General features: G+C 54.0%; 11 protein-coding genes across 11 annotated transcripts; 6 read left to right on the plus strand and 5 right to left on the minus strand.

Annotated features, from left to right (window-relative positions):
- Positions 1-677: 677 nt before the first annotated feature.
- On the minus strand, positions 678-3,348 carry BO66DRAFT_331471 (putative C6 transcription factor; the record flags this gene model as incomplete). Its single annotated transcript, XM_025644089.1, has 5 exons — positions 678-740; positions 790-876; positions 926-1,226; positions 1,273-2,558; positions 2,653-3,348. The coding sequence occupies 5 exons, from the start codon at positions 3,346-3,348 to the stop codon at positions 678-680; spliced, it is 2,433 nt and encodes an 810-aa protein (XP_025500349.1).
- A 1,351-nt stretch (positions 3,349-4,699) lies between these two features.
- Positions 4,700-5,671, plus strand: BO66DRAFT_331318 (sucrase/ferredoxin-like domain-containing protein; the record flags this gene model as incomplete). The annotated part of the gene is made up of 2 exons (XM_025644087.1): positions 4,700-4,996; positions 5,075-5,671. The coding sequence occupies 2 exons, from the start codon at positions 4,700-4,702 to the stop codon at positions 5,669-5,671; spliced, it is 894 nt and encodes a 297-aa protein (XP_025500350.1).
- Positions 5,672-5,922: 251 nt separating this feature from the next.
- Positions 5,923-7,992, plus strand: sld2. The gene is made up of 2 exons (XM_025650075.1): positions 5,923-6,178; positions 6,259-7,992. The coding sequence occupies exons 1-2, from the start codon at positions 6,034-6,036 to the stop codon at positions 7,848-7,850; spliced, it is 1,737 nt and encodes a 578-aa protein (XP_025500351.1). The 5' UTR covers positions 5,923-6,033; the 3' UTR covers positions 7,851-7,992.
- A 44-nt stretch (positions 7,993-8,036) lies between these two features.
- Positions 8,037-9,367, minus strand: BO66DRAFT_381468 (RING finger domain protein; the record flags this gene model as incomplete). The annotated part of the gene is made up of 3 exons (XM_025645956.1): positions 9,084-9,367; positions 8,595-9,001; positions 8,037-8,537 (listed from the first exon to the last, which is right to left on the minus strand). The coding sequence occupies exons 1-3, from the start codon at positions 9,289-9,291 to the stop codon at positions 8,037-8,039; spliced, it is 1,116 nt and encodes a 371-aa protein (XP_025500352.1). The 5' UTR covers positions 9,292-9,367.
- Positions 9,368-9,609: 242 nt separating this feature from the next.
- BO66DRAFT_431330 (rRNA 2'-O-methyltransferase fibrillarin-like protein) lies at positions 9,610-12,002 on the plus strand. The gene is made up of 5 exons (XM_025650574.1): positions 9,610-9,840; positions 9,912-9,959; positions 10,026-10,207; positions 10,280-10,548; positions 10,611-12,002. Exons 1-5 carry the CDS (start codon positions 9,705-9,707, stop codon positions 11,815-11,817), a joined length of 1,842 nt encoding a protein of 613 aa, XP_025500353.1. The 5' UTR covers positions 9,610-9,704; the 3' UTR covers positions 11,818-12,002.
- Positions 12,003-12,727: 725 nt separating this feature from the next.
- On the minus strand, positions 12,728-14,045 carry BO66DRAFT_183496 (Fig1 domain-containing protein). Its single transcript, XM_025642390.1, has 4 exons — positions 13,826-14,045; positions 13,696-13,764; positions 13,316-13,643; positions 12,728-13,262 (listed from the first exon to the last, which is right to left on the minus strand). The coding sequence occupies exons 1-4, from the start codon at positions 13,851-13,853 to the stop codon at positions 12,884-12,886; spliced, it is 804 nt and encodes a 267-aa protein (XP_025500354.1). The 5' UTR covers positions 13,854-14,045; the 3' UTR covers positions 12,728-12,883.
- A 781-nt stretch (positions 14,046-14,826) lies between these two features.
- On the minus strand, positions 14,827-17,876 carry BO66DRAFT_381477 (putative exonuclease). The gene is made up of 3 exons (XM_025645957.1): positions 17,431-17,876; positions 17,222-17,369; positions 14,827-17,168 (listed from the first exon to the last, which is right to left on the minus strand). Exons 1-3 carry the CDS (start codon positions 17,441-17,443, stop codon positions 15,017-15,019), a joined length of 2,313 nt encoding a protein of 770 aa, XP_025500355.1. The 5' UTR covers positions 17,444-17,876; the 3' UTR covers positions 14,827-15,016.
- On the plus strand, positions 17,396-18,705 carry BO66DRAFT_381479 (translation machinery-associated protein 16). Its single transcript, XM_025645958.1, has 3 exons — positions 17,396-18,040; positions 18,113-18,197; positions 18,264-18,705. Exons 1-3 carry the CDS (start codon positions 17,872-17,874, stop codon positions 18,544-18,546), a joined length of 537 nt encoding a protein of 178 aa, XP_025500356.1. The 5' UTR covers positions 17,396-17,871; the 3' UTR covers positions 18,547-18,705.
- Positions 18,706-18,910: 205 nt separating this feature from the next.
- Positions 18,911-20,443, plus strand: BO66DRAFT_422873 (MAM33 family protein; the record flags this gene model as incomplete). Its single annotated transcript, XM_025650076.1, has 5 exons — positions 18,911-19,103; positions 19,315-19,436; positions 19,501-19,559; positions 19,626-20,149; positions 20,205-20,443. The coding sequence occupies 5 exons, from the start codon at positions 18,911-18,913 to the stop codon at positions 20,228-20,230; spliced, it is 924 nt and encodes a 307-aa protein (XP_025500357.1). The 3' UTR covers positions 20,231-20,443.
- On the minus strand, positions 20,444-22,445 carry BO66DRAFT_394671 (DNA primase subunit PRI1; the record flags this gene model as incomplete). The annotated part of the gene is made up of 3 exons (XM_025648045.1): positions 20,444-21,853; positions 21,916-22,113; positions 22,174-22,445. The coding sequence occupies 3 exons, from the start codon at positions 22,443-22,445 to the stop codon at positions 20,722-20,724; spliced, it is 1,602 nt and encodes a 533-aa protein (XP_025500358.1). The 3' UTR covers positions 20,444-20,721.
- Positions 22,446-24,021: 1,576 nt separating this feature from the next.
- cspA (putative cell surface protein) lies at positions 24,022-24,501 on the plus strand (the record flags this gene model as incomplete). Its single annotated transcript, XM_025651387.1, has 3 exons — positions 24,022-24,099; positions 24,155-24,257; positions 24,314-24,501. Coding segments are annotated over 3 exons (369 nt in total), but the record flags the coding sequence as incomplete, so codon positions are not given.
- Between the last annotated feature and the right edge of the window lie 8 nt (positions 24,502-24,509).

Raw genomic sequence — 24,509 nt, forward strand, 5'->3', positions numbered from 1 at the left:
TCGTCATACAGGTAGTACATACATGGCATCCAGTGTTGACCCTGGAAAGACACACTGTACTGTAACTTGGCTCCGCATCATGCAGTACAGCCATTGCTGCAGAGACATTGGATTTGCATCGTCAAGCAATCACCCCACTGACTGGCATTCAATGTAGGGTGTCTACGTCAAGGACGTCACTCAATGCCCCAAGCAAGGGACCTCAACTGACGTACAGAATCAATCACTTACTGCCTTTCGCAAGATGATCAACAACCCCACCCACCCCAAACCCCCAAGGTGTTCGTTCCGTCCTTGCATCATTCCTGCATAAACCACAACTGGGTTATCGGTTGAATCTTCAGGGACTCAGGATCTCTCCTTGGCAAGGCTGATTGATGATTGCGCACGGTTGACAATGAAAACAAAACCGGGCTGGGAGCGAAGTGAGCCCAGATGTGGGTGCATGACTATTCAGTGACATCGATGCGATGCCGTGGATCGTCGCTCAACCCGATCGCATGGCGTCACCGCCACGACGATCTTCACCGTCTGACTAAGGCAATCAGAAGAACATCCAGATGGTACAGGTGATCGATTGTATGAGTATTTGTACAGTGCAAACCATCATCGTCGTGATAGGGCATTAGGTAATAAGGGAAGGTGGTGGGCATGATTTATCTACTCTTACATCATGGCTAGAACGTTATGCCCGTCAAGTCGGCCCAGTCAAAGGAGTCGAGAAACGGGTCTACAGCGGGCTAGACAGATTGTTAGCGAGATGAGAGAGAAAAGGTAGATCGAACTAACCACCATGCCAAAGGTCCCCGGCTGCCCTACAGCTACGTCTGGAACAAAGGGCGGCGCCATCCCAGGGCCGGCGTTCAAACTCGGAACCTGGAATCGTCAGGAGGAGCTGCGGGATAAGAGAGACTAGGTCGCTTACCTGGTTGGTCTTGAAACTGCCCATGCCCCAGTCTCCCAGATGAGCGCAGTTGGCATGTCGGGTGAAGAGTGTCTGCGCGAATAGTATCACACGCTCCACCACTTCTTGCTTGTAAACATGGGACTGGCTTGGCCAGAGAGTGGCTTTCACCAGCGCCAGAATTGTCGACATGAAGAAGTATTCTTTCGCCCCCTTCACCACAAGAAGGAGGCGGGATTCGAGGCAGGTCAAGGCGGTCTCCACCAGGGAGATTAATGACTCGGGGAGCCCAGGGAGGGTATGAGTGAGAGAAGTAGCTGCCCTTAAAATCAGTACCATCCACGAACAGCGCAGAAGGCATAATTGACTGACCGGATTTGTTGTCCTTCTCATGAAGGAGCTGGCATATGGTGCAGTAAGCCTGCACGGTCCATTCTCCCATATTGCAAAGTGACAGCTGGGCCGACCTCTCACGGAGCTGGCGCTGCGTGGAAAGAATCATCGACGCCACTTCGAGGCGGGACCGAGCCGACGGTGCGAAAAGAGCCTCTCTGGGGGCTTCAATGGCAAACGGGGTGTGGATAGACAAAAGCGAGTGGCCGATCTTGTTCTTCAAAAGAGCCCTCATCAAGATTACGCGCTCCGAAGTGCGATGGAAGTCATCAACTTCAGATGTAGGCCATGCGGGGATCTTGGAAAGATGACGATTCAATTCCCAATCCAGACGCATAACCTCTTCGTATCGGCAGCTGATCCGAGGAGAGTGCATCAAGGCACAGGCCTTCAGCCGCAAAGGAAGAGATTGTGTCAGCACCGCCTGGAATGATGAGTCTGTCATCACATCCAGCGGCTTTTCGTCCGGAAGCTCGGTGCTATCGTCGTTGATTTCCGTATCATCGATATTCAACGCTGGGAAGGTATCATAGTCGTCTTCTTGCACCGAAGGGGGCATGCCTCGTTCGAGGGAAATCTGGAGGTCGAGTTCCACGATGGTAGCCCACATTCGTCGGCGCATCTCCATGCTGAACGCGGAAATCTTTGTATATCGACTTGGGTCGCGGTGGTACCCCGCCATCATAGCCCGCTTGACGAGAGTCCCGGTGGCAAGCCATGCCTGACTGCGTTTCATGCCATGGATATTCAGAGCAATGATGAGCAGAGTCTGCAGACGGAGGGTAGCGAGCTCGGGTCGCTTGAAGTTGGCATTTTCGATCCACTTCTCTGCGTGGAGAATCCATTCAATGGCAGTATAGCAGGTGAGGGGCGCCTCATTCTTCATTTGAAGAGTATTGAGGTCCGCGAGATTCCACGCACAAGCCAGCACCAAGAGCAGTTGAACCACAAAGACGGTCGAGGTCATGTCGGGGCTTTCCCGCTGTGCCCAGAACTGCTCCAGCTCCTCGAAGAACGAGGGCATGTGCAGGATACGATGGGTGGACTCGATATAGATGCAATACAAGTAGACCAACTCGTCGACGACTGCGCGAGCTGGAAGCATGGTGACTAGTGACTGCATGGTGGGCATGGGGAAGGGCTCATTCAAAGGTTTCCGCTTCCAGAGACCCTTTTTGACTCTGATGAGATCCGGTCGCAAGGCCGAGAGATGCGGGCTGGCAACCCTGATCTCTTCGGCAAAGGCCCTGAGGTCGGGGAACTAGAGCATGCAATCAACATAAAGTGACTCGTGGCAGGGCCAATCAGATCGTAGGATTGTTTGTCCCTCGGACGTGGGTTGGTGGATGGCATACCTGAGCTATCAGATTGGCAAATATGCCCGAGCCATTGTAACGGGTCTTGGTCTCTCGCCCTCGCATCATGATCCGCGGGGAGATATCCAGCTGCTGCGTCGGCGAGGCCAGATCTTCGTCGTCCTCGGCGGGGTGCGGCTGGGTGTCCTGGTGAGGCTCGAAGACCTGTCGCGGCCGATGCAGCAGGCTGGTATTTGCATAAGGTTCTTGGTTGACGGCGGCCTTGGGGGCGCCGAGAACGGTTTCTAGAAACTTATCGCGTCTCTCCTCGCCGGGACGTGAGTCCCTGGAGGATGGTTGAGGCCGAGTCGGCAAACTACTTATCCCCGAGTCCGGGGTAGGGTGGGCAGTCGCCCGATCAGTCTGGGCCATTTGTGTCGTGGCTGTGGGACCTCTCTCGGAGAAAACGGGCGAAGCAACTGTATTGGGTTGCTGCCAGAGAAATCCATCCTCGTAGGTGCATCGGGTTGGGGTTTTGCTCTTTTGACAACGTCCGCATACGGGATATTCACGGTCGCAACGGAGTTTTCTGCTGCGGCACTGCATACACGCCATTGTCCGTCGGCGTCGCTTGCGCACTCGATGCTGTTGCTGTTGCTGCTGTTGTTGTTGTTGTTGTTGTTGTTGCTGCTGCTGCTGTTGTTCTGGTTGAGAATTTGGAGCCGAAGCTGCCAATTTCAACTGAACGTCAGCCATCATTGGAGAGAAGAGGGGGTGGATGCGCAGTGGTAAAAGGATGAGAGGGAAGTGAGAAACGGAGGTAGGTATGCGCACCACCGCCAAAATGTATTGGGGGCAGATGGGGGGGTCCAGGGTGGATGGATGGGTGGAGGACCGCAGGCAGAGCGAGTGAGATTGGTGGATGGTGGCTTACGTGTTTGGCACTGCCGGCCATATCCACCAAATGGGGCAACCTGACCCGGTGGGCCTGGTTTCACACCTTTCCAAGAACAAGAACAATCGCCGATGTGTAGGCAGAGACAATTCTTAGTTTTCTTGCTCCGTACAGTTTCTCATTCACTATCTGTTGCACATACTGCACAATCGATTGTCTCTCCCGAGTCGTCTTCTTTCACTTCCACAGAAGAACCGTTGGCAGTTTCGCCGAGTAGCCAGTAGGGAACGATAACTCAGTAAAAAAGGCGCAGCCCGCCATTTTCCTCCGGCTTGGTTTTACCTCGCACGCACATAACTTCGCTTAAACCTACGGTCGGCTCTTCCGTGATCGTTGATTGATTGTTTCAGTCGCATTCCCTCAGACATTCGCCAGAACATTCGCAGCAATTTAACCAGACTGGGGGATGAACAACCAGGATTTGCCTAATGGGGTTTAGTGATGAGAAGGATTGAAGGGTCCAGAGCTGCAGGCAGGCAAGCAATTGGAAACACGGGCCAGAGTCCCACTGCCACGAAGAGGGGCGAGGGGCTGGTGCAATTGAATGCATTGCATTGTCAACGGGTCTAATCTTTGGGTGCTCAGCATTTATGGTTCTCGGCTCAATTGAGTGCGATAGAGTTATGGAGCCAGAGACTCGAAATTAACCAGTGGCCGCACTGCCAATAACTAAGCAACGCTTTGCTTCAAGCGTCTGCAGCCAGTCAAGTGAGTCAACTATAGTTCGCCGGAGGAGCTAAGTTACCGTGCTGTACTGTGTATGTGGTCCACGACTCAAAACTAACACATTATGGCAATGACAGTGGACGTGTAGCTGCAGCCTACCGTTTGACAGGTCGCCGTCATTGTCTCCGAGACATACCTTACTCGAAGTTAAATTCCACGCTTCGACAGAACAGAGCCCTGCGCCCTCTGAGAGCAATCATGGTTGCCTATTTCGATTAACTCCCTCGGGGATAAGCCTCGGAGATGATACTTTGCGATAGTCCGTCTCCGAGCTCAACGGAGTATATAGGAAAAGCTAGAATTCAATCCACCATGAAAGATGGCTGTCAGATTGATTTTATCTTCTTATCTCGTGTCCGAGCAGCTCAATCGCTCATCGTACGATATACCCTGAAGATAAGTGTGTCGCAAACAAACCCAGCTACGATGCTCCGGTCCCTTCTATCGCGCGGCGGCCTGATCCGCAACGACGACTACATCTTCCCCAGCGTGGATCCCACACAAGACGGGCCCGACTGCAAGCAAGACTGTGCCGACTGCACGGTACAATTCCCGTCGAAGGTGAAGGTCGAGACCTCCCGGCCGCTGTACGGACACATCAAAGAATTCCACACCCACGTCTTAGTTGCGACAGGGAAGTCGGACTGGACCGAACATGTCGAGAACGAGAAGGGATCACTCATGGAGGCATTTGACGCTTCCTCCAACCAGTCAAAACACGGAGTATGTTCAAATCCGGTGTTCAGCATGAGCCAGGTCCGCTGAGTGCGAATAAATGATCGCTGACGGGGAGAAACCTAGCGCATGATGGTCTCAGCCTCGAATCTCCAAGCCCACCACAACGAGGAAGAAGACGACAAGGACAACAACAACAACGGGACGACAATCCTCCTCCTCCCCTCCTTCACCTTCCTCGACTCCGTGCACAAAGCCGACGTACGCGAGGTCGTAGACCGATACATCGACGCCCCGCTCTCCAACAAAGGCCTCGTGGCCCACGATCCCGCATCGCGACTGGCCCCGCGACCATGCCAGTACGACTACGTGGTGCTGCTCTGCTCCCACCGACGGCGCGACGCGCGCTGCGGGATCACCGCTCCGCTGATCAAGAAGGAGCTGGAGCGACACCTGCGGCCGCTGGGGCTGTATCGCGACGCGACCGACGAGCGGCCCGGCGGCGTGGGCATCTTCTTCGTCTCGCATGTCGGCGGCCACAAGTTCTCGGCGAATGTGCTGGTCTACCGGAAGGCGCAGGAGCAGATGATCTGGCTGGCCCGGATCCGCCCGGAGCACTGCGAGGGCATCGTCAAGTACACGCTTCTGCAGGGGAAGGTGGTGCATCCTGACTCCCAGTTACGGGGTGGGTTCGATCGATGTCGTGGGTTGACGAGTTGGTGATAGATATTTTTCTCAGTGATCATGATTAAATCTGTATACTCAGCTAATACCCAATAAATTCATAAAAATAATTGAATCTCAGGTACGGTACAGTAAAACGAAATAGACTTCGATCCATAAACATTTACGGAGTACTACGAGGAAGTGAAAGCCGGGGACCGAGACACGCTACGTCAGCCCGCCCTGCACAAAACCCGCGTTAATTGATTTTCGCGGACGCGACGGGTTCGGGACCAACAGCCGGACCACCACCACCACCACCACCACCACCACGCCTTCGCAATCCCTTCTCCTCAGACATAAACCTTGACAGCCACTTCATCCTCCTAGAACACGGCACTATAGATCCTCAACATGCAATAATGGCCACCACCATACCACCATCCTCAGCAACCCCCTCCTCCACCACCCTCCGCGCGGAGCTCAAAGAATGGGAACGAGCATTCGCCGACGCCAACGGAGGCAGAAAAGCCGATCGAAGTGATATCAAGAAGGTACCTGAAATTGGTAAGCGCTTATCTCCCTTCCCCCTCCTAGAACAATAAAATCTTGCCCCTCAGCTAACACCCACCCCTTTTTGCATACAGCCGCCAAATACAAAGAATACTCCCGCCTCAAAGCCCTCGAAACATCATCCTCAACCAGCATTCCCAGAACAACAGAGGAAAACGGTCGACACCACAAAAGGAAACGGAAACACACCTCCCCGCATGGGTCTTCGGATAACCTCACCACCCCACGGAAGAAGACAGACAAAAGCGGGACCGGGGCCGGGGCCGGGGCCTTTGAGACGCCATCCAGAAAATCGACCTCTCATCCGGCGGAGGTCGATCCGTACGACTCGCCGTCAGTGTTGCGGCGGCTGTTCAGCCCGAGCACACACCTGTCGCCGCTGAAGGCGGCGATCGGGCCGACGCCGCAGCGCGATGGCAAGGCGCTGGGGCTTTTTGATCTGCTGTCGGAGTCCGGTGGGAGTACGGCGACGCCGTCGGCGACGAGGATTGCTGGGTTGAAGGAGGCGAGTGTGCGGACGCCGTCGAGGCGGAAGAAATCTCTGAAACAGAAGAGGGAGACGATGGATACGATTGCGGAGGAAGGGGAGGAAGCGGAAAATGATGGTGAGAGTGAAGATGATGATGACAGTTCCAGGCTGGGGAGGACGCCGACTTCGTCCGGGAAGAAGTGGATGCTGTCGACGCTGTTTTCTACTCCGACTACCTGGCGGTATGCGACGATGATGGATGATGGGTCTAATAAAGGGACTGTTGCTGCTGCTGCTGCGGAAGGGACGGCGGCGGCGGCGGCAGAGGGGGCTTCAATAGCGGCAGTGGGAGAGCCGAACGAACCCGGGTCGGAGACTCCCTCGTTCCTGCGGCGGTCGACGTCGGGACGGTACGATACCTCAAACATCACGGGGGGATTGAGTCCGATGGCCACGCGGAAACGACCCCAGTTCGTCGGGAAGGGGCTCTCGGCTTTGGTGAAGGGCTTGCGGGACATGGAAGAGGAGCAGTTGGAGGACGATATGGATGTTCTCCGAGAAATCGAGGCCGAGCAGGCGGCTATGATGGACGCGGCGCAGGTGGCCGATAGCCAGGCCGCGGCTGAGAACGAGGGCGCTCCCGTCTGGAAGAAGAAGGGCCAGAAGCGGACTACCCGCAAGGTGCGCATGAAGCCGGTGGTTTCAACGTCGAGGCAAGCTGCGCCCGAGCTGCCGTCTTTTTCGGATGAAGAGGAGGAGGAAGACGGAGAGAGGGATAATGGCCCTGATGGGAGGGTCACCGCCGTCCGCGAAACTCAGCAGCTCGTAGCCCCCGGCCCTCTGGACCAGAGCCACCTCGAGGTTCCTGACTTCGACGACCTCGATTCGTTACACACCATGTCGGAACCGGACCTGTCCGACTTCGACCCTGACTACGACGAAGGACCCCAACCTCGAGAGAAGGGCAAGAGCTTCTCCGAAAAGATGAAGGAGGCTATTGCGGCTGGCAAACCGCCAGCGACAGAGACTCCGGAAAAACCACCTGCACGACCTCAGGCGCAGGCAAAGGACCCCGAGCCCAAACAGCCGCGTGCACGCAAGGTCAATCCGGAAGCGCACGCCAACTACCGGTCGCTCAAAATCCGAAACAAGAACTTCAAGGGACGAGGCGGCGGGCGCTTCGGCAGGCGACGTTGAATACCAGAGCCTAAACATCACGAGCCATGAAACCTACTAGCGTATTCTTCTTGTTTGCATCATCCAAGATACCAGTCTTATCATTTATACATTTGTCTATAGCATGCATCAATCATTCATAGGATATGCAAGATAATTCCTCGCTGCGAACAGCGCAGCAAGACATACAATATAGCCTTCTCTATCTTAGTCTGGTATATAACGCTCCCGAGCGTACTGTACCCTCTTGGCTTGTTCCTCCTGGCTTTCGCGCTGATACGGCTGCCTCCGTGAATGCGCCGGCTTCGCCACTCGCCCCCTCCCTCTTCCTCTTCCTCTCCCACCTCCCCGGTAATGATGTGAAGTCCCACCCCGATAAACCGGCGGCGACGCCGAGGAGCCCTCAGCCCGCGCCTGCGCAGACGAAGCTCCCTCCCGTCGCGACACATCCTCATACTGCACATGCCGATCCCAATCCTCCAGCGAGGTATACGGACTCCGCAGCCAAGCCTGCAGCTCATGCAGAAACAACCGCGCATTCTCCCTTCCTAAGAAATCCCGGAGAAGTTCCTCCGCCTGACCCGCGCTGCCCTTGATATCGACCGTGCGGAGTATCGCGATGATGTACTCGAGAAGGAACTCGGCATTATTGCCGCGGCGGTTCTCCAGTCGTTGTTGACCCGCCCGTGGGGGTGCGGACTGCTGTCGCTGCGCCGTCGAGCGCAATTCACCAGCACCCCTACCGATCCCCTCGTCGTGATCAACGGCGGAGAGCTCGGACGAGGGGTTGAGAAAGGCGAATACTTTGAGTTCGCGCCGGATCCATTTGCGCGCGCGCGAGACAAGCTCCTCTTCGCGGTTGAAGCGGTCGGGCGTGAGCTCGCGGTATTGGGAGAGACGGTTAGAGCCGACGCGCAGGGAGTAGAGTTGGTGGCGGTAGATGTGTTGGCGTCGGCGGAGGGGGTCGTCGCTCGGTTGGGCTTGGAGCGGTGGTCGATTCGTGGGGCTTCGAGCGCGGCGCGGGCGACGGGATGGATGATGGTGGATGGGTGGTGCGGGTGGATGGGATGAGGATGCATTGGTGTGCACTGGCGGGGCAGGTGGGAGGTGATAGATCTTAGTCCCTTGGGGGCTGTCGAGGTTGTATCTGACTGCGGAGACGTCGCTCTTGCCTTCAACTTGGCGTCAGCTAAAGACCCTGACCCTTTGCAGACTTGACAAAATTCGAATTCTCGGATACGTGAGAGTACATACAGAGCGGGCAGTTCCGACGCTGCTCCAGCCAGCTCACCAGACACAGAAAGTCGAAGTTCGCATGCTTGCAGGGCACCGCAATGGCGGTTTCGGAGACCGGTTCGAGGCAGATGACGCACGGATTTGCCTCATTCTCGCTTTCCTCTTGTGCTACCTCTTGGAGCGTTCGTTGCAAAATTGCCTGCCGTATGCCATCATCATCGGACATGGAAAGTTACACCCGCTCGCACATCAAAAGATTCCGTTAACGAGTGGACGATTGGGTATGATGAAAATGAAAAGAGGATGGGAATGTTTTGTTCGTTAAGTTTCCAGATGGAAGAGGACGAGGCATTGCTGACCGCCTTTGAACCAACGTCATTGCAGTCTAGTTCACCGCTTGGAAAGTCGAGGACTATGACTGGCAGATGCAACTGATCGAGTCCAGACCGCCTGCCGAAGTCATCGAAACTGCCCGCCACAATGGAGACGGAGGCGGGCCAAGCGCGCCTCTTTGCGGCGGCCTTCCGTGATATGCGGCGAAATCTCCGCGGTGAAACCTCACATTGACTCACAGTAGCTGTGGACATATGAATCTTTGCTTGCCTATGTGAACCCTCGAATGTTTGTCGCAACTCACTAATGCTGAAGGTAATGAGATCTGCAAGGTCCGTAGTCGCAGAGAACGCTTCCAAAATGAGAAACCACACTCAGAGCGCGCCCGCGCGCACCATCACCAGTCTAAGACGCTGGTCCATCACCAACAAGGAACTACCAGGTGAGCATCTCGCTTCCACTATATGATAGCGCTTCGGGTGGCTGATAATATCATCTGTTCTTGCGCTACAGCAGTACCGCAGGTCAGGTCTATTCACGTATACGACTTCGACAACACATGTAAGGATGCACTCCGTCGCCCTGCGACCTCCGTCTGATTCGCCCGCGCATTCTAATGCTTTCCAGTATTTCTAAGCCCACTTCCGAATCCGCAACTCTGGAACGGTCCGACGATCGGGTTCCTTCAGGCTTATGAGAGCTTCGCGAACGGCGGTTGGTGGCATGACCCGAACCTCCTGTCGGCTACCGGAGAAGGGATCGAGAAGGAGGAACCGCGCGCTTGGGAGGGGTGGTGGAACGAACAGATTGTGTGGCCTTCCATTACATTACAATAACCTATAAGTGAACTAACAGCAATTGGCTGATACGTTCCCCCCTAGGTGCAACTCGTGAAATTGAGCATGGAGCAGAAAGACGCCTTGACGGTGCTTCTAACGGGTCGCAGTGAAAGTGGATTCTCGGAGATCATCAAACGAATGGTGAGCAGCAAGAAGCTGGAGTTTGATTTGATATGCCTCAAGCCGGAAGTTGGCCCGAGGAATCAGCGCTTCGCGACCACGATGGAATTCAAGCAGACCTTCCTGGAAGACCTTATCCTCACTTACGAGCAGGCTGAAGATCTTCGCATCTATGAGGATCGCCCGAAGCAGTACGTTTTTTTTTTTTTCCTGTTTTCGTTCATATTGCCGGAACGTCTGACCTTTCTGCCAGTGCCAAAGGCTTCCGGGACTACTTCGAGCAGCTGAACCGCAAGTTCCAGCCTGCGCAGGGCCCCAGCCCGAGAAAGCCGATCACCTCGGAAGTAATCCAGGTCGCCGAAGGATCCATGTATCTTGACCCCGTCTGGGAAGCCGCCGAAGTGCAGCGCATGATCAACTCTCACAACCTCACCACCCGCAACCCGTCACTAAACAAGGCCAAGTCGCCGTACGGTCGACTGCGCATCAAGCGCACCATCTTCTACACGGGCTACCTGATCTCGAACGCCGACTCGAGCCGGTTGATCCGCGAAGTACTAACCCCCATGCTCCCCTACGGGCTCGCGGACTCCAACGACCTGAAGTACATGGCCAATAGCATCCTGATCACGCCCCGCCCCGCCCCGCGGTCGATCCTGGACAAGGTCGGGGGCATCGGCAAGAAGCTGAGCTGGCAGATCACGGGCACGGCCTGCTTCGAGAACCGGGTCTGGGCCGCGCGCATGGCGCCCGTCCCCGCTACCGAGAAATACTACACGGAGAACCCGCAGCCCGTCGTGGTGCTGGCGGTGCGCAAGGGCGCGCGCCCCATCGACGCCGGCAAGATCCAGAACTGGCACCCCGTCCCCGCCGACAAGGCCCTCACCGTCGAGACCGTCGTCGGCGAGAAGGTGGTCCTGCGCGTCGAGGAGGAGAACCCAAACGAGGGCGAGTGGGAGAGCCAGTTCCTCAACAAGAATAACAAAAGACGGCACCAGCAGGAACGCAACGAGGAGATCCTCTATCCGCCGCACGCGGAGCAGCAGCAGCCCGCAACGTATGATGGCGCCGCTGCTTCTGCATCCCACCACCACCACCCCCACCACCCCCACGGAAGACAGCCGCACCCGAATGCCATGCGCAACGGAGGGAATCGCCATCACCATGATGACAGTGGACCCTCGCGCCGCGGGAACGCATTCCGCGGCCGCGGCCGCGGCGGTGCGGCAGGGCGAGGCAGGGGCGGCGGCCACCATCAGAACCGCGGCGGCAACCGTGGTGGTGGTGGCGGCGGTGGTGGTCGAGGCCGTGGTGGTGGTGGCGGTGGTGGCGGTAGCGGTGGCCGTGACAATGGTCCGCCGGGGTACCGGTCCCTAGACGATTACGGCGGTGGGTTTGAAGGGAATAATTATGAGGAAAAGCCCGGACCAGGCGGTGGGCCGCCGGTGATGAACTACTAAACCAAAGGAACAATAAGCGGGGCGGCTCTATTATTTGCGTAACCCATCCGGCCCGGGTCATCGTCGTCGCGATCTGTTCGTTGCCTGTGAAACGACGAGAGGATGTTTTGTCCTCTTTAATAGTATGCAATATGCAAGCAAATTACCCAGTAGACGCTGTTGATCACAATACCATGTCATGTGACTGCCTACCTATTCCTCTATATTAGTAACCGGTTCTTGGTGCAGTTGAGATCTCACGGAGATCTAGATCTAAAGGTTCTTAATTGTAGAGGTTGCTCTACTGGACAGAGCATGAGTTGCTCGATTTCGCAGTCAATGATACAGACCTGGAAAATTGTGAGGATAATGCATGTGACGTCCCGCGACTATCCATTGGAATTCTTCACGCAGATCGACTCTCATTAGCAGCAAACACAAAGAATCCACATCAAATTCATAATCTAGAAGACAAGACAATAACAAAACTATTGACAACCCAAATCCACCCAGTGTCCCCTCCGCAGCCACAAGATAACGTGAAGCAACCTTAACAAGTGTTCTATACAAGGCCAACGACAAAGCGAACACAAGCATCGCGGCAAACAAGATCTTTCCCGCCGGAGGAAGGCTATACAGGGTAGGAGGAGAGAAAGCGGACGAAACAGAAATTTTCGAGTGGATTGATTGTTTCGAATGAGGTGAGCTAAGCTAAGCTCAAGAAGACTGAACGGCCGACTTGATCTGTTGTTGGCCGCATCTTGTTCATTAGGCATTTTTCTTCTTCGTGATGACTTCTTTAAACAAACAAAATGAAAAACCGTAACCGTAACTCGTAGTCCCTTGTCCAATTGTCCGTGTCCATAAACTCGTATAAAAAACCAGAGAGAAAAAGTCCATGTTCCAAATCTCAATATGCATCATTATTCACGTGCTGTTCGTTGTATATGCCGTCTCTGGGGGCTGGTGATCGCATGAAGACGAGGGAGTCGGATGAAGGGGGAATGCGTAGCGTTGAAAATCAGAGTGGGGAATCAAAGTGCAATGAAAAGAATTGATGAGGGTTCAAGTTGGCATGTCAACGTGACTATGCTTCGTCCGTCAATTGTTTGATGAGGCTGATGCTGAGAATCATGACGAGAAGACCTATCGTCACAACCACCATGAGACCGAATCCAAACCAGCCCAGCACCATGGCAGAAGTGCCAACACCACTCTTCACACTACCATTGCCCATGTCCTGAGCGATGGTGCTCGCGGCGACGGATGCGGTATGTTGCCAGAGAACAGAGACGAGGACGAAGACCGACGCGACGAAGATGAGGGCCAGGGCGGCTTGCGAGACAGGGCGCGAAGGAAATGGCTTGGCTTCAACTTCGGAACCACTAGCATCGAGCTCGTCGTGCCATCCGGGGAAGGTAGCCAGCAGGATAAAACAGAAGAAGGCGAGGATGACGGCGATGATGCTACCGCGAGTTAGCAAGACACACACGAGACGAAAGCCTAAGGGAGAACGTACAGTAGGTACGGAAACACAACAGCATCTTTGAACGTTGACGCAACCCAGATCAGGTTCAGAGGGTCTTGATCGACCGTGACAATCTCGGCCAAGGCGGTCGCATTGGCATTGCAGATATATGATCCCGCATCTGGCTGCACGCAAATACCGAAGTAGCCCACACGGACTTCCATTTCGGCTCCTCCTACGATGTTCGCCGTTGCTGTAACCACGCCAGGATCTACCTGCGCTAGGTTGAATGTCGGTGAGTATCGTTCGTAGTATAGTGATATCAGGAATATGCTAGGGATCTGGGGTGAGGACGACGAGCATCCTGCCAATAATAGGGCTGATCAACGTTAGTCGCATTCCAGAGCATGGGTGACCGGAGAACTACTGACATAGAAGGATGATGGCGACAGCAATGATAATCATCAGCACGTGGTGGTAACCGATCATTGGTAACAGCCCTGCAGGGTCAAGCGTCAATATTCTCATGCATATGTTCGAAGCGAGAACCGAAATACGTACGGGCTAGCCGGTCACCGATTTTAGGCATCTTGGGTTGTCCAGGTGTTGTCTCCCCGTGTCTCTGATCCAAGACTCACTTCTCGGAACCCCGAGAAGGAGTCTGCGCCGGTTGCTGCGCACCTCTTTGACACTACCACCCAACTGACAGATCAAGTATGATGAGAAGCTCTCCTCCTTTGAGAGAAGTGGAGCTGTTTGTGTTGATGTCGATACTCGTGCTCCTGGCGCTGAGGGAATACGTCAATGTCTCTGAGAGATATGCAGCGACTGTCCGGAATGTTGAGCACAGGAGTTGCAATGCGACAACGGGCCGGAACCGTTATCAAGATCGAGATCCAAAGAATGTATGACTGGCAAGTCCCACGGAAAGCCCTGAATAGTGGATAATGGTGGTTAGAATTGTACAAAGAGAGTCACCAACTGGGCTGGGTGGGCTTCGAGTGGAGGGACTGGATATCTGCCAAAAACAGGCAAGCGGAGGGCAAGGGAATGGGGAAAGGAGAGTGCAGGCAGGAGAGAGGAAGGGGGGAGAGTAAGATCTCAGCTGGAGCAGGTTTCCAAGGTTCAGTCCACCCGACAGAATTGTGCCTTGACGCGCCAGAACAGTCAATGAAGCTGGATTGGAAAGGAAAGGGTAATAATGAGGAGGCTGGGAAGATAGTGTGGAGTGAACGATGTACGGAGTAAGTTACTGTACACATACAACTAACTAATGCTCTACTTCAGCCCGAAGAAGGGCCAAAAGCGGGAGGCTGGGCCACTGCCTGCCACTTCCCGTTTGTTTACCGCGTCTGTTCCCCGGTAACCAGTCCACACCGCCCGCCGTCATTTCACTCCATTGGATCCGCCGTGGACTCCACTGATCGCGCTAAGCCCCCCGATCATCTTATCGGCACGTGCCCACTCCCCCCCAGCCTCCAACTTTTCCATGGAACTAAGCACACCAACACACCAACTTATGTCATAGTCTGGCCAGATGCTTTGCAACTAAGGGGTATACGGTCAATCCCATGTAGATCCTATTATTTATACGGCCAAGCACCTCTCGGTCATGTACTGTACTGTACTGTACTGTACTGTATGTCAAATCACCCACCCAATGCCATGATACACAAAACTAACAATACTCCCAAGAACTCCTATAATGATAATGATAAGTCGATTGTCCCCCAAGCACTCCAAGAGTTTGTCTCAACCTACAAAGGAGAATCGCTTGAGATCAATAGCGACTGGGGTCTGCAAGCCTCCATTCGCATTAGCGTCGGGTTCTTCCAGATCGTCTTCTTCATCGTCTTCACTATCCGGAATGATCATGTCTTCACTCCCATGGTAGGTCGGCATGAGATTCTGGGTGCTACCGAGACTGCTATTGTTGGGCTCAGATGGAGTAAGCGAGACTTTTGATGCCCGAAATGCGGCGAGAGAGGACGAAAGATGGTTGAGAGATCGAGACCTAGCCAGGGCACTTTGCCCCAGTCGTTGCAAGGGCGTTGTCCGTCCACGTCTAGGCGGCGTCCGTGGACTTCCGCTTCTCAGGTCCATTGGTGCTTTCGCTTTTGAGAAGGAGATAACTGGCATGGGCCGTGCATTGGGTTCTGTCCGAGTGACACTCTCCGAGCGAACGCTGCTGCCTCTCCGCTGGAATGCAAACCTCGAAAGCAGCCCTGAGTTTTGCTTCTCGATGTGATAGTCGAGAACTTTCTGGAACTCCTCCGGATTGGACTCCAGACTGACAGCCCTGGGGTTGCCCTCAATAAGTTGAATGGAATCCGACGGCACTTCTTGCTTCTGCTCCAACCCGTGATCCAGGTGATCCTCGGCATCAGCTTTCGTGGATTGCGGGGGCACATCTGATGCGTCGAGGGGTTGACTTGGCCCCGTGTCTTGGTGCTCATCGCTCTTAGCTTTCGCAGGTGTCTCGGCAGGATCCGGAATCTGAGACATCATATCCTCTACGGAATCATCCGAGAAGACGTCCAGAGAGTGTTTCCGAGCCTTCTTAGTTCGATTAATCTTGAGTCCGCTCGGGCTAGACTCATCGGTACTGTTTGTGAAGAATCGACTCCGACAAGTAGATGCGCTTGGCAACTGTCCCTCATCTATATCTGAACAGAGGCGCTGTCGCTTAGAGGGTTGCAGAGCAGACAGCCTCAAGGCGTGAGGATTAAAAGAGTCCCGCTCGACACTTCTCACCAAGGGACTGGAGAATCTGCTCGACAACGTAGCAGAGGAGGCTGACCTCATCAGGGTTGGCTGCGTGGGAACGGAAGTACTCTCCCAGGAGGTATTAGCATGACGCTCGAGGAGCCGTTGCTGGCTTGGGGACGGCGTGAGGCTATTCGGATCGAGTTCAGCTAACGGCGTACGTCTTGGAGTGAAGAATGAATTGATGGGTTTGTTGGGCTTCAATTCGGCCGCTGATCCAAGTGTTTGTCGACGTTGCAAAGTGCTTGTGAGTCGTTTCTCGGTAGACTTCGCTGCAGCTGGCGGCTTCAATACCAGAGGTTGCTTGGTCGCTGGATCCAGGTCCCCCCGAGCCACTCCCACCGCAACCTCAGGCTCCACATCACCGCCGATGAAGGTCAACTCTTCTAGATTGACATCACTTTCAGGTGTTGTGAGCGTCACCAGCTTTTCGGCCTTGGGGCAATAGACTCGCTGATAGAGGAAAGTAAGCTCCGCTTCCTTGAAACTCTTCAAGTAATCCGCAGGAACGTGATACTGGCCGTCAAACTGGAGCATCCGCACGGCTTTCTCGACATTTTTGTACCTCCGTATGCTTTGATGAGCCGTCTTCAGACCCATCCGTGGAATATTGGCTAAATAGTCGCAACCGGCGAGAATGCACATGCGTCGAAAGTCATCATCCGACCATCCTATCAGGCTGACGTCCCGGCAAGCCCCGAAGTCCGCCCGATTGATCTCGATGCAGTCACCATGTTGATCAAGCTTGGACAGCAGGCGTTTGGCGCCAAACACAAGCAAGTCGGAGTCCTCTGAGATAATGCCATGAACGATACCCTGCTGCTCCAAGTATACCAACTGTGCATCGGCCTCGTACGGAGCTACCACATACTGCACATTCATTTGCTTCAGTTCTTCAATCAACTCACGCGCCATCAGAGGAGTCACGTCGACCGCCTTCTGTAGTTCCTGGTAGGCTTCCTTCGTGCGGCCTTTTCGGAGCAATTCCATCCCAAGTGACTTGCCGTCATGTCGCCTTTTCTGGCGTCGATCTTCAGTGCCAGCTTTGCTAGGAAGATTATCTCCGTCGAATACAAGGTATGGCGTCACTCCAAAGTAGATAAGCATGCGAACCCGATTAAGAACAAAGTCAATGTGTCTTTCATGTATGTTAGCGGGAAGCAGTCAGATGGCAAGCCTACAGGTACGTACTTTCGTGTGGGCTTATCCAAGACCAAGTCCACGGAGCATGCGACCGTACCACGATGTAGCCATCCGTAGGCATCGACTCCCAAGGTCTGCCCACTATAACTTTTCAGGTGACATGGTTTCTGGATTGATTTAAGAAGAACATGAAGACCTAGAAGGAACACGAATAGTTAGAGACGACTCCCAAGCGCTTTTGCAAAGACAAGGGTCACCTTTAATTCCCATTGTCAGTACCCTATTGACGAGATGGCAGGCCGCGCTCTCTATACCGGCACCGCCAAGACAGGGATCTGCTCCGGCTGTAGGTGCTTAGGTCAAGCCAGATGATGAAGGCGAGGACCATGGGAAGACACCTAATCAAATGATGGAAGAAGACGTCCCACCCCTAAGCGACCAGCAAACGACAATGACCTAGACAACGAGGTTGGAATGCTTGATCTTCATCCCCTCCGACGCGCCAGGAACGCGATGGGGCGAGGGAAGCCATCTCATATTCTGATTGGTTTCATGTGAGCGGCTTGAGTACTCTTCCTCACCGCCATTGCATTCTGCCCGCCCAAAAAAAAAGAAATTCGCCGAGGGAAAAAAAATCGCTGATAAACTGGACGACATTGCAACAATCTAAAAGCAGACAGGAGAAACAAAACTTCACCATGCCGAAGACGCTACAGAAAGTACACAAGCACATTGCGAAGAAGAGAGGAGCGGTTGAGGCTCTTCACGAGTTCAGCAGAGATGCCAGAAGATTACGCCGCGCCACCGCTAGAGATGACCGAGTCGCTCGAGTGTCCGCCAATATGTCGCGGGGCAGACAAACCTATGGTGAGGGCCTAGCACTGTGCCACCCTTGTCTCGCTCAAAGGACTTCTCACTAATTGATTCCATGATATACAGTCGACCGCATTGCATACTTCTACGAGACCCTGCCCGAGGATGCGACGCCAATGTCGGAAGACGAGATGAAGGATATCGTGGTGAGGTATGTGCCGGCGGCGCAAGGGCCAATCATAGCTTCGTGCGCTTTGAATTCTCACGTACAAACCAGGTATATCAACCGTAGTGTGCCCGAGATCGAGCAGTTACAGAGCGAGAGACGGAAAGGCAGACCCCCAAGCAAGCGGGAAGAAGCGCTGCTGCAGCGAACCGATGTCGAGAACAAGGAGTTTAAGACGGGATTTTGGTTGCCTGACCTCAGTGAGCAGGGTGTGATCAATTCGCTTAGGGCTTGGAATGGCGATTGGTCTGGCTTGAGCACGATGAAGTTCATCCGGATCACTAAGGATGGAGGCAAGCAGCCTTCAGTATTTCCCCCCAAGGGAATGTCTTGAAAGATTTTGTTCGTCTTCTGTGTTCCGAGTTGCAAAAAGTTGGGTGCTTTGTCGGGGGAATCTCATGGGACTATGGCGTTATGATTGCATATAATTCACATGTACACACATATCATACCATATGGTTTTTCTTGAATCACCAGTAAATGAAGTACGTACGTACTGTGCTGTACTTTCATGGATGGAGCTCCAGGTCTTGGCACGGGAAGAGCTTTGGAAAGTGGAGATGCCTGAGACTCCAGGCTCCTCTTGTTCACATCATCACTTTGCCTCTTCCGCACTCTTACCATCATCCCACCCCCATTCATTTTTCCCATTTGACTTTCAGCTTCAATCCATCTACCATCCATCCACTATCTTCAAGATGATGTCTCTTCGCACTCTTACTCGCTCCGCCCCCCGCTCCATTGCGCGTTCTCTCGCAGTTTCCACCCGCGCAACTGTCTCCAGACCTGTTGCCGCTGTTTCTCAGAATGCTTTCACCTTGAAGCAGATCACCAAGCCTGCCTATGCTGCTTTTTCGACCTCCCGGGCTTTCAAGCAGGCCCCCGGCGAGGGTAAGAGAGTTTTCCCTGGATGAAGTATTGCGATTCTGCAATCTCCCATTCGAGCGCATCAATTCATTTTTTCTCTCATGTGTTTCGGGCTCATACCCATCACCTTGTATCCAAATTCCTGTCCCGTTCAAGCATTGGAAGCTTCGGTCATGGACTGCAGATGACTTTTTATGGCGCACAAAACTGACTACATGTTGTACGAGTATAATAGGTGACGTCGAGCTTGTTGCCAAGCTTGAGGATGAGCTCAAGCACGAGAAGGCCTCCGGCCTTGAGGACCTGGATGGCTCCGTTCAGAACATCCAGTATGTTCTGCAAAACAACTCTTGGGAGGTACGTTGCTGTCGGACGATCGTTGTTCTGACTGCATTAGCTCACACATCATGGTTTTTTCCAGGTCAAGGATATTCCCGGCGAGCAGGAAGTCACTTTGACCAAGAAGTTCGGCAAGGAAGAGTAAGGAAGCTTGTGCCCGCGTTTTCCTCCTTAACAATCATTCTAATCGTTTGTACTTCTCTATAGGATCCGCCTTACTTTCACCGTTGCAGACCTCGAAAACCTGAGCGAGCAGGAGGATTTCTCCGCTGATGGTCTGATGGACGCCAACGACTTCGGAAGCCACCAGCCTGCTAACCAAGGTCGCGCAGGCATCTCCCAGCTTCCCGAGGACCGTATCGCTCCCTCCGACCGCGACGAGGTCGGCATCGACGACCTTGAGCCCGGCTTCCCCGCTCGTGTCAACATCACCATTGAGAAGCCCGGCAGCGGCGCTCTCCTGATCCAGACCATGTGCACCGATGGCGTGTTCCAGGTTGAGGAGGTCTCCTACTTCAACAAGCCCGATCTGGCTCTTGCCCAGACCGCCGAGAAGGACTGGGCCAGACAGAGCCTGTACGCCGGTCCTCCTTTCGAGAACCTCGACGAGGAGCTTCAGAACTTCATTGACCGCTACCTTGACGTGAGAGGCATCAACGCCGAGCTTGCCACCATGATCCCCGACTACATCCAGGTTAAGGAGCAGAAGGAGTACGTCCGCTGGCTCGAGAGTACGTGACCCACCGATATTACTTCCCTATAAGCATTTGCTAAACCTCTGTCCAGATGTCAAGAACTTCGTTTCTGCTTAGATCAGGCGGACACGGACGTTCTTCTTCCCGGTTCCTGCACAGCATGCTATTGAATGATGCGTTTCGAGTTTCACAACTATATCATCTGTCACTCCTGTCTTCTCCAAAGCAGGCTTTATGGTCAATAATGAGGTAGTGCTGTTCGTCTGACAGTCCTACAATGTAACAACATAGAATCGAATTTCACAAAAAAAATGTAATTTTGACTGGAACCATGGCTCATGCTGGTTCGTATTGATTCTCATAACTACGTAATGAGCTCAGTCTGCAGTCAGAAATGAATAGAAGAGTAAGAACCATCACAATATTTACACAAAACACAGGGGAAAGGCCCCGTGACCCTTCTTCGAACGCCTGAAATATCCACTTTCAAAGGACATACTCCCAAATCGCTCCAAGATCATACCCAAAAATAATGCTACCCAGGCTAGGGCTTGAGAGAATTAAAACCATAAAGACCGCCATTCACCTAGGAGGCGAAACTCAGAAGCCTAGAACTCCATACTCTCAGGCTTTGTCTCCTCAACGTCCTCATTCCGTTCCCGTTTGCCACCACGCTCTTCCTTGAGAAGACCGGCGATGAAGGAGCGGAAGTAGTCGATGTATGGTTTCAGGCTCGTCTTCTCATAGTCCTGTACTCTGCGGCTTCCCCTCGCGTCCGAGTCCGCGACACTACCCTCGCCCTCGGCCGCCTCCAGTCCGGCATTGGTGCTCGGATGCTCCGCATCCCACGCATCGATCTCGGCGAGCAGCTGCGTCACCGTCGGCACCGAGAGGGGGTCGAACTGCTCTGCCTTGCGGGCGTCGATGGGGACACACACGCGGCCGGTGCCCGGGTGGATGACGAACGGGCTCTTAAGCAAGTGGATCATCTTCTTGCTGACCTCGGAATCCAGCCGGGGGTAGGTGTACTCCAGCACGATGTCCTGCTTGGCGTCGCGGAGCGTGGTCGGGTTCAGGGTGCTGCTCTTGCCCGTCTTGGCGAGGGCGTCGATGTCGGCCCACTTCTTGGCGCTGGTGCGGTCGGGCGAGGACTCCCACTTCTTGCGCAGTGACTCGTTCAGCCCTTTGTCCGGCAGGAGGGCCAGCAGGCGCTGCGCCTGCTCGGGGCCGAGGAAGGTGTCCTGGTCGACCAGCGTCGTCTGCGCGAAGTGGGATTTCAGGATGTCGAGGCTGCGCGCCATGTGCGGGTGCAGCGGTCGCTTCAGGTTCACCCGCTTGCCGCTGCTGTTGCCGCCCCGCACCACGTCCAGGTACCCGGCGATGGCCCGGCGTCGGTCGTCCGGGAGGCTGCGAGCGCGGGGGTCGCACACCCAGGCGTGCGCACCGCGGCGACCGGAGTATACCCAGAGGATGTGCTCGAAGCCGAAGTCGTCGCGGAGGGCCGTGTCGACGACCTTGATCGCCATGGTCACAAATGCCCAGCATTTGCCGCAGATGTTGGCCTTCGTACAGCAGGAGCGGATGTCATCGTAATCCGTCAGATCGATATCGAAGACGAGTTCCTTGGAGATGGGCTTCAACTGGCCGCCGCGGAGCGTCTTGCGATCTCGGGGGTTGGTGTTGTAGACAGGTCCGATCTCGAATCGAGAGGGGTTCATCCGGATGATATCTTTGCGGAAGCTTTCGATCCGTTAGAACAGAGTTCTGATATGGCACTTGTGCATCAATCCCGCGGTACTCACAGATCTGCCGTTGCATATGATTGGTAGCGGAGGTAGGCGTCGTTCTGGAGTGTGAGGGCGAATTCGCGATTGCCGAAATCGGGTGAAGGAACAATTCCGTGGTTAAGCCATTGGAACAGGTAGCGGAATGGAAAGAGGCGTTGGTAGAATGCGAGCATGGTGTCTGTGTCTACCTCTGGACCAGGAGCACGGACGGCGCTGAACGAGTAACTTCTATCAGTACCGGTATGCCTTGGTGAGTGTCGGCGCGAAACCTACTCTGTCTGCATCGTGTCCTGATTCTGAGCAGCTGGAGCGCTAGAAGCTGGGTATTCTTCATCATCGCCGTCGTCATTGAACAGGTCTTCTAATTTTACGCCTGCTGCTGCATTGTCGGGTGCATCGGTCTTATGTTCGGAGGTGCTCTCCGCTGGCGGAGCGTCTGGTAGAACCTCCTCATCTTTGCGATCGGCTGACGAGCCTTGCGAGGACACTGAGTGAGGCATCATAGGGGTGATGTTGTGGATTGTCTTGTTGTTCACTGCATCCATCTCTCAGCTACCGCAGCACAGTAAAACCATTAACGCGCTCCAAGACGCGTTCCCACGCGCCGCTTGCCCTAAGCCCTGATACGGTAGCTGAGCTGAGGGGGAGCTTATCTCCACGTGATGCATTGCTGCAAACGGTGATGAGTCAGCGAGGTACCACCGACCCACCGAGAAAGCGACCAAGTACGAAGTATACTAAGGTTCGCTCCTGCAGAGCTTCACAATCACGTTTGCCAAGTTCTGTCTGGTACCACCCCTGCAGGAACATTTGCCATCTGCTATTACCGCTTGCGGCCATGGTTCCTGTCAAGAGGCTCAACGAGCTTTGCTTCAATGACGTCTTACATTGCTCTCATAGCGACTACCTAGGTAGCCACATTATCCACTCACTCCAATGAAACATTACCGGCTTCTCATCTCAACGACTCTCCCACCAGCTTCGAAAACGGCCGCTCCACAGTACGGCGCCAGATCCTTCGAAGCTCGATGAGCCTTGAAGTCTTCTTAGATAGCCTATTCGACTGTGTTACAGCGACCTATCTCGGTTTCGATTGACATTCCTTGATGATGCCATGACCTGGATCTCGTCATAAGGCCATATGGACTACATTGTCCAAATAGGATGCTCAAACCAGCTACCTAATGTGCTTCGTGAGCGTATGCCTGTACTGCCCGTGCTATATTTGCTTTCTTGCTTTCTGTCCCTGCCCTGATCCTTGACCCGACAAACTTACCTGCAACGTTACAGGCAGGCGGACCTCGAGCGACTCCACATTCCTGCAAAGCTTTTTCGAATGTGTCAGCTACAGAGCCTTGCGAGCCAATCCATGCATTTCTACAAGCTTAACTCTGCTTTTTAGGGCTCAATACTCCATAATGGAACGCAAATTCCGGTAGCACTTCCCTTCTCAGCAGGCTTGTCTCCGCTTTGCTTGATTAGTTTGGTTTGCACTAGCATAGATCACGGCGACAGCCGGGGGGTTTCCAGCTTCCCAATTTGAAAGCCGGAGTACTCGCGCAAAGTCATGACGACAATACTGCTCTTGACTTCCTATCTAAGTACAGCCATCTAGCATCGTGTCCGAGGATCGTGGCTCACTGACGTGGGTACTGTGGGCCTCTGTCCAAGAAGATGTAGCAAGACGTTACATTCGCGCAACAGCTCGCCATACGAGAGACCCTTTGGCTTGACGCACAGCATCACATCGGTGGTCCCTTTCGCATCCATGGCTTGGCTAGCCTCAAGCTGCGTCTCGTAGCCTACCAGAGGTAGCATCAATGAGCTTTACTTTTGCTCCTGAACCTTACAACATTTGCCCCGTACTTCGCTAACCAAAGGATACTACTGTGGCATTATCACCATCGTCAGTGACGACTGTCGTGTGCATAGTCATCAGGCTCTTCGTCGAAAAGATTTAAAGGTCGAGACATTCTGCTTCATCAGATCGTTTCTTCCTTCTCTATTCCACCTTGTGCCGTACGGAAGCCACTCGCTGTTCCTTCTTCATCTCTCGTTTATATTAAAAGCTGTGTTGTTTGAGCCTTTCGCATCAAAAAAAGAAAAATTCGAACCTTCGAAATGGTCAAGGGAACTATTGCACTCCTGGCTTTGGCTGCCCCAGCCCTTGCCGGTGTCATCCAAGGGCGTGGCGGAGAGGTAAGCTTAATGCCAACGCGTACCCATTCCGATTGACATGCTAAGAAGCCTCCAGCCCGACGAGAAGAAGCCAGCCACTACCAAGAAGCTTGTTCTCACCACCGACCCTCCCCGTACCATCACCAAGACTACTACTTATGTGACCACTGAGACCCCAGGTTCGTTTTGCTCTCGTGTATTTCCTCAAGCAGGCCGTGTCTAATATAGCTTTCAGAAACCACCACTGTCGTTGTCTCTGGCAACAAGACTCTTACGGTGCCCATCACTCTCACCAACACCGTTACTGTGACCACCACATGGTGCGAGGAGGAGGGCAAGACTATTGTCCCCACCGGCAAGGAGCCAGTGCCCACTGGCGTAAAGCCCCAGCCTAAGCCCAACCCTACTGGTACTGTCATCCCTGTCAAGCC

Source organism: Aspergillus aculeatinus (genome assembly GCF_003184765.1).
Source record: "Aspergillus aculeatinus CBS 121060 unplaced genomic scaffold BO66scaffold_50, whole genome shotgun sequence".
Taxonomy (NCBI): Eukaryota; Fungi; Ascomycota; class Eurotiomycetes; order Eurotiales; family Aspergillaceae; genus Aspergillus; species Aspergillus aculeatinus.

Excerpts from the sequence above, each read along its gene's own strand:
- BO66DRAFT_381477 (XM_025645957.1), bottom strand. Across the intron at positions 17,169-17,221 it reads TTGGATAAGCCCACACGAAA|ACACATTGACTTTGTTCTTA; the intron begins GTACGTACCTGT and ends CATACATGAAAG.
- sld2 (XM_025650075.1), top strand. The coding sequence starts at position 6,034 with ATGGCCACCACCATACCACCATCCTCAGCAACCCCCTCCTCCACCACC. Across the intron at positions 6,179-6,258 it reads CAAGAAGGTACCTGAAATTG|CCGCCAAATACAAAGAATAC; the intron begins GTAAGCGCTTAT and ends TTTTGCATACAG.
- BO66DRAFT_183496 (XM_025642390.1), bottom strand. The coding sequence starts at position 13,853 with ATGCCTAAAATCGGTGACCGGCTAGCCC. Across the intron at positions 13,644-13,695 it reads TGTCGCCATCATCCTTCTAT|CCCTATTATTGGCAGGATGC; the intron begins GTCAGTAGTTCT and ends AACGTTGATCAG. Across the intron at positions 13,263-13,315 it reads GTTGTGTTTCCGTACCTACT|CATCATCGCCGTCATCCTCG; the intron begins GTACGTTCTCCC and ends AACTCGCGGTAG.
- BO66DRAFT_381479 (XM_025645958.1), top strand. The coding sequence starts at position 17,872 with ATGCCGAAGACGCTACAGAAAGTACACAAGCACATTGCGAAGAAGAGA. Across the intron at positions 18,041-18,112 it reads GCGGGGCAGACAAACCTATG|TCGACCGCATTGCATACTTC; the intron begins GTGAGGGCCTAG and ends CATGATATACAG. Across the intron at positions 18,198-18,263 it reads ATGAAGGATATCGTGGTGAG|GTATATCAACCGTAGTGTGC; the intron begins GTATGTGCCGGC and ends CGTACAAACCAG.
- BO66DRAFT_431330 (XM_025650574.1), top strand. The coding sequence starts at position 9,705 with ATGCTGAAGGTAATGAGATCTGCAAGGTCCGTAGTCGCAGAGAACGCT. Across the intron at positions 9,960-10,025 it reads ATACGACTTCGACAACACAT|TATTTCTAAGCCCACTTCCG; the intron begins GTAAGGATGCAC and ends AATGCTTTCCAG. Across the intron at positions 10,208-10,279 it reads GGTGGTGGAACGAACAGATT|GTGCAACTCGTGAAATTGAG; the intron begins GTGTGGCCTTCC and ends GTTCCCCCCTAG.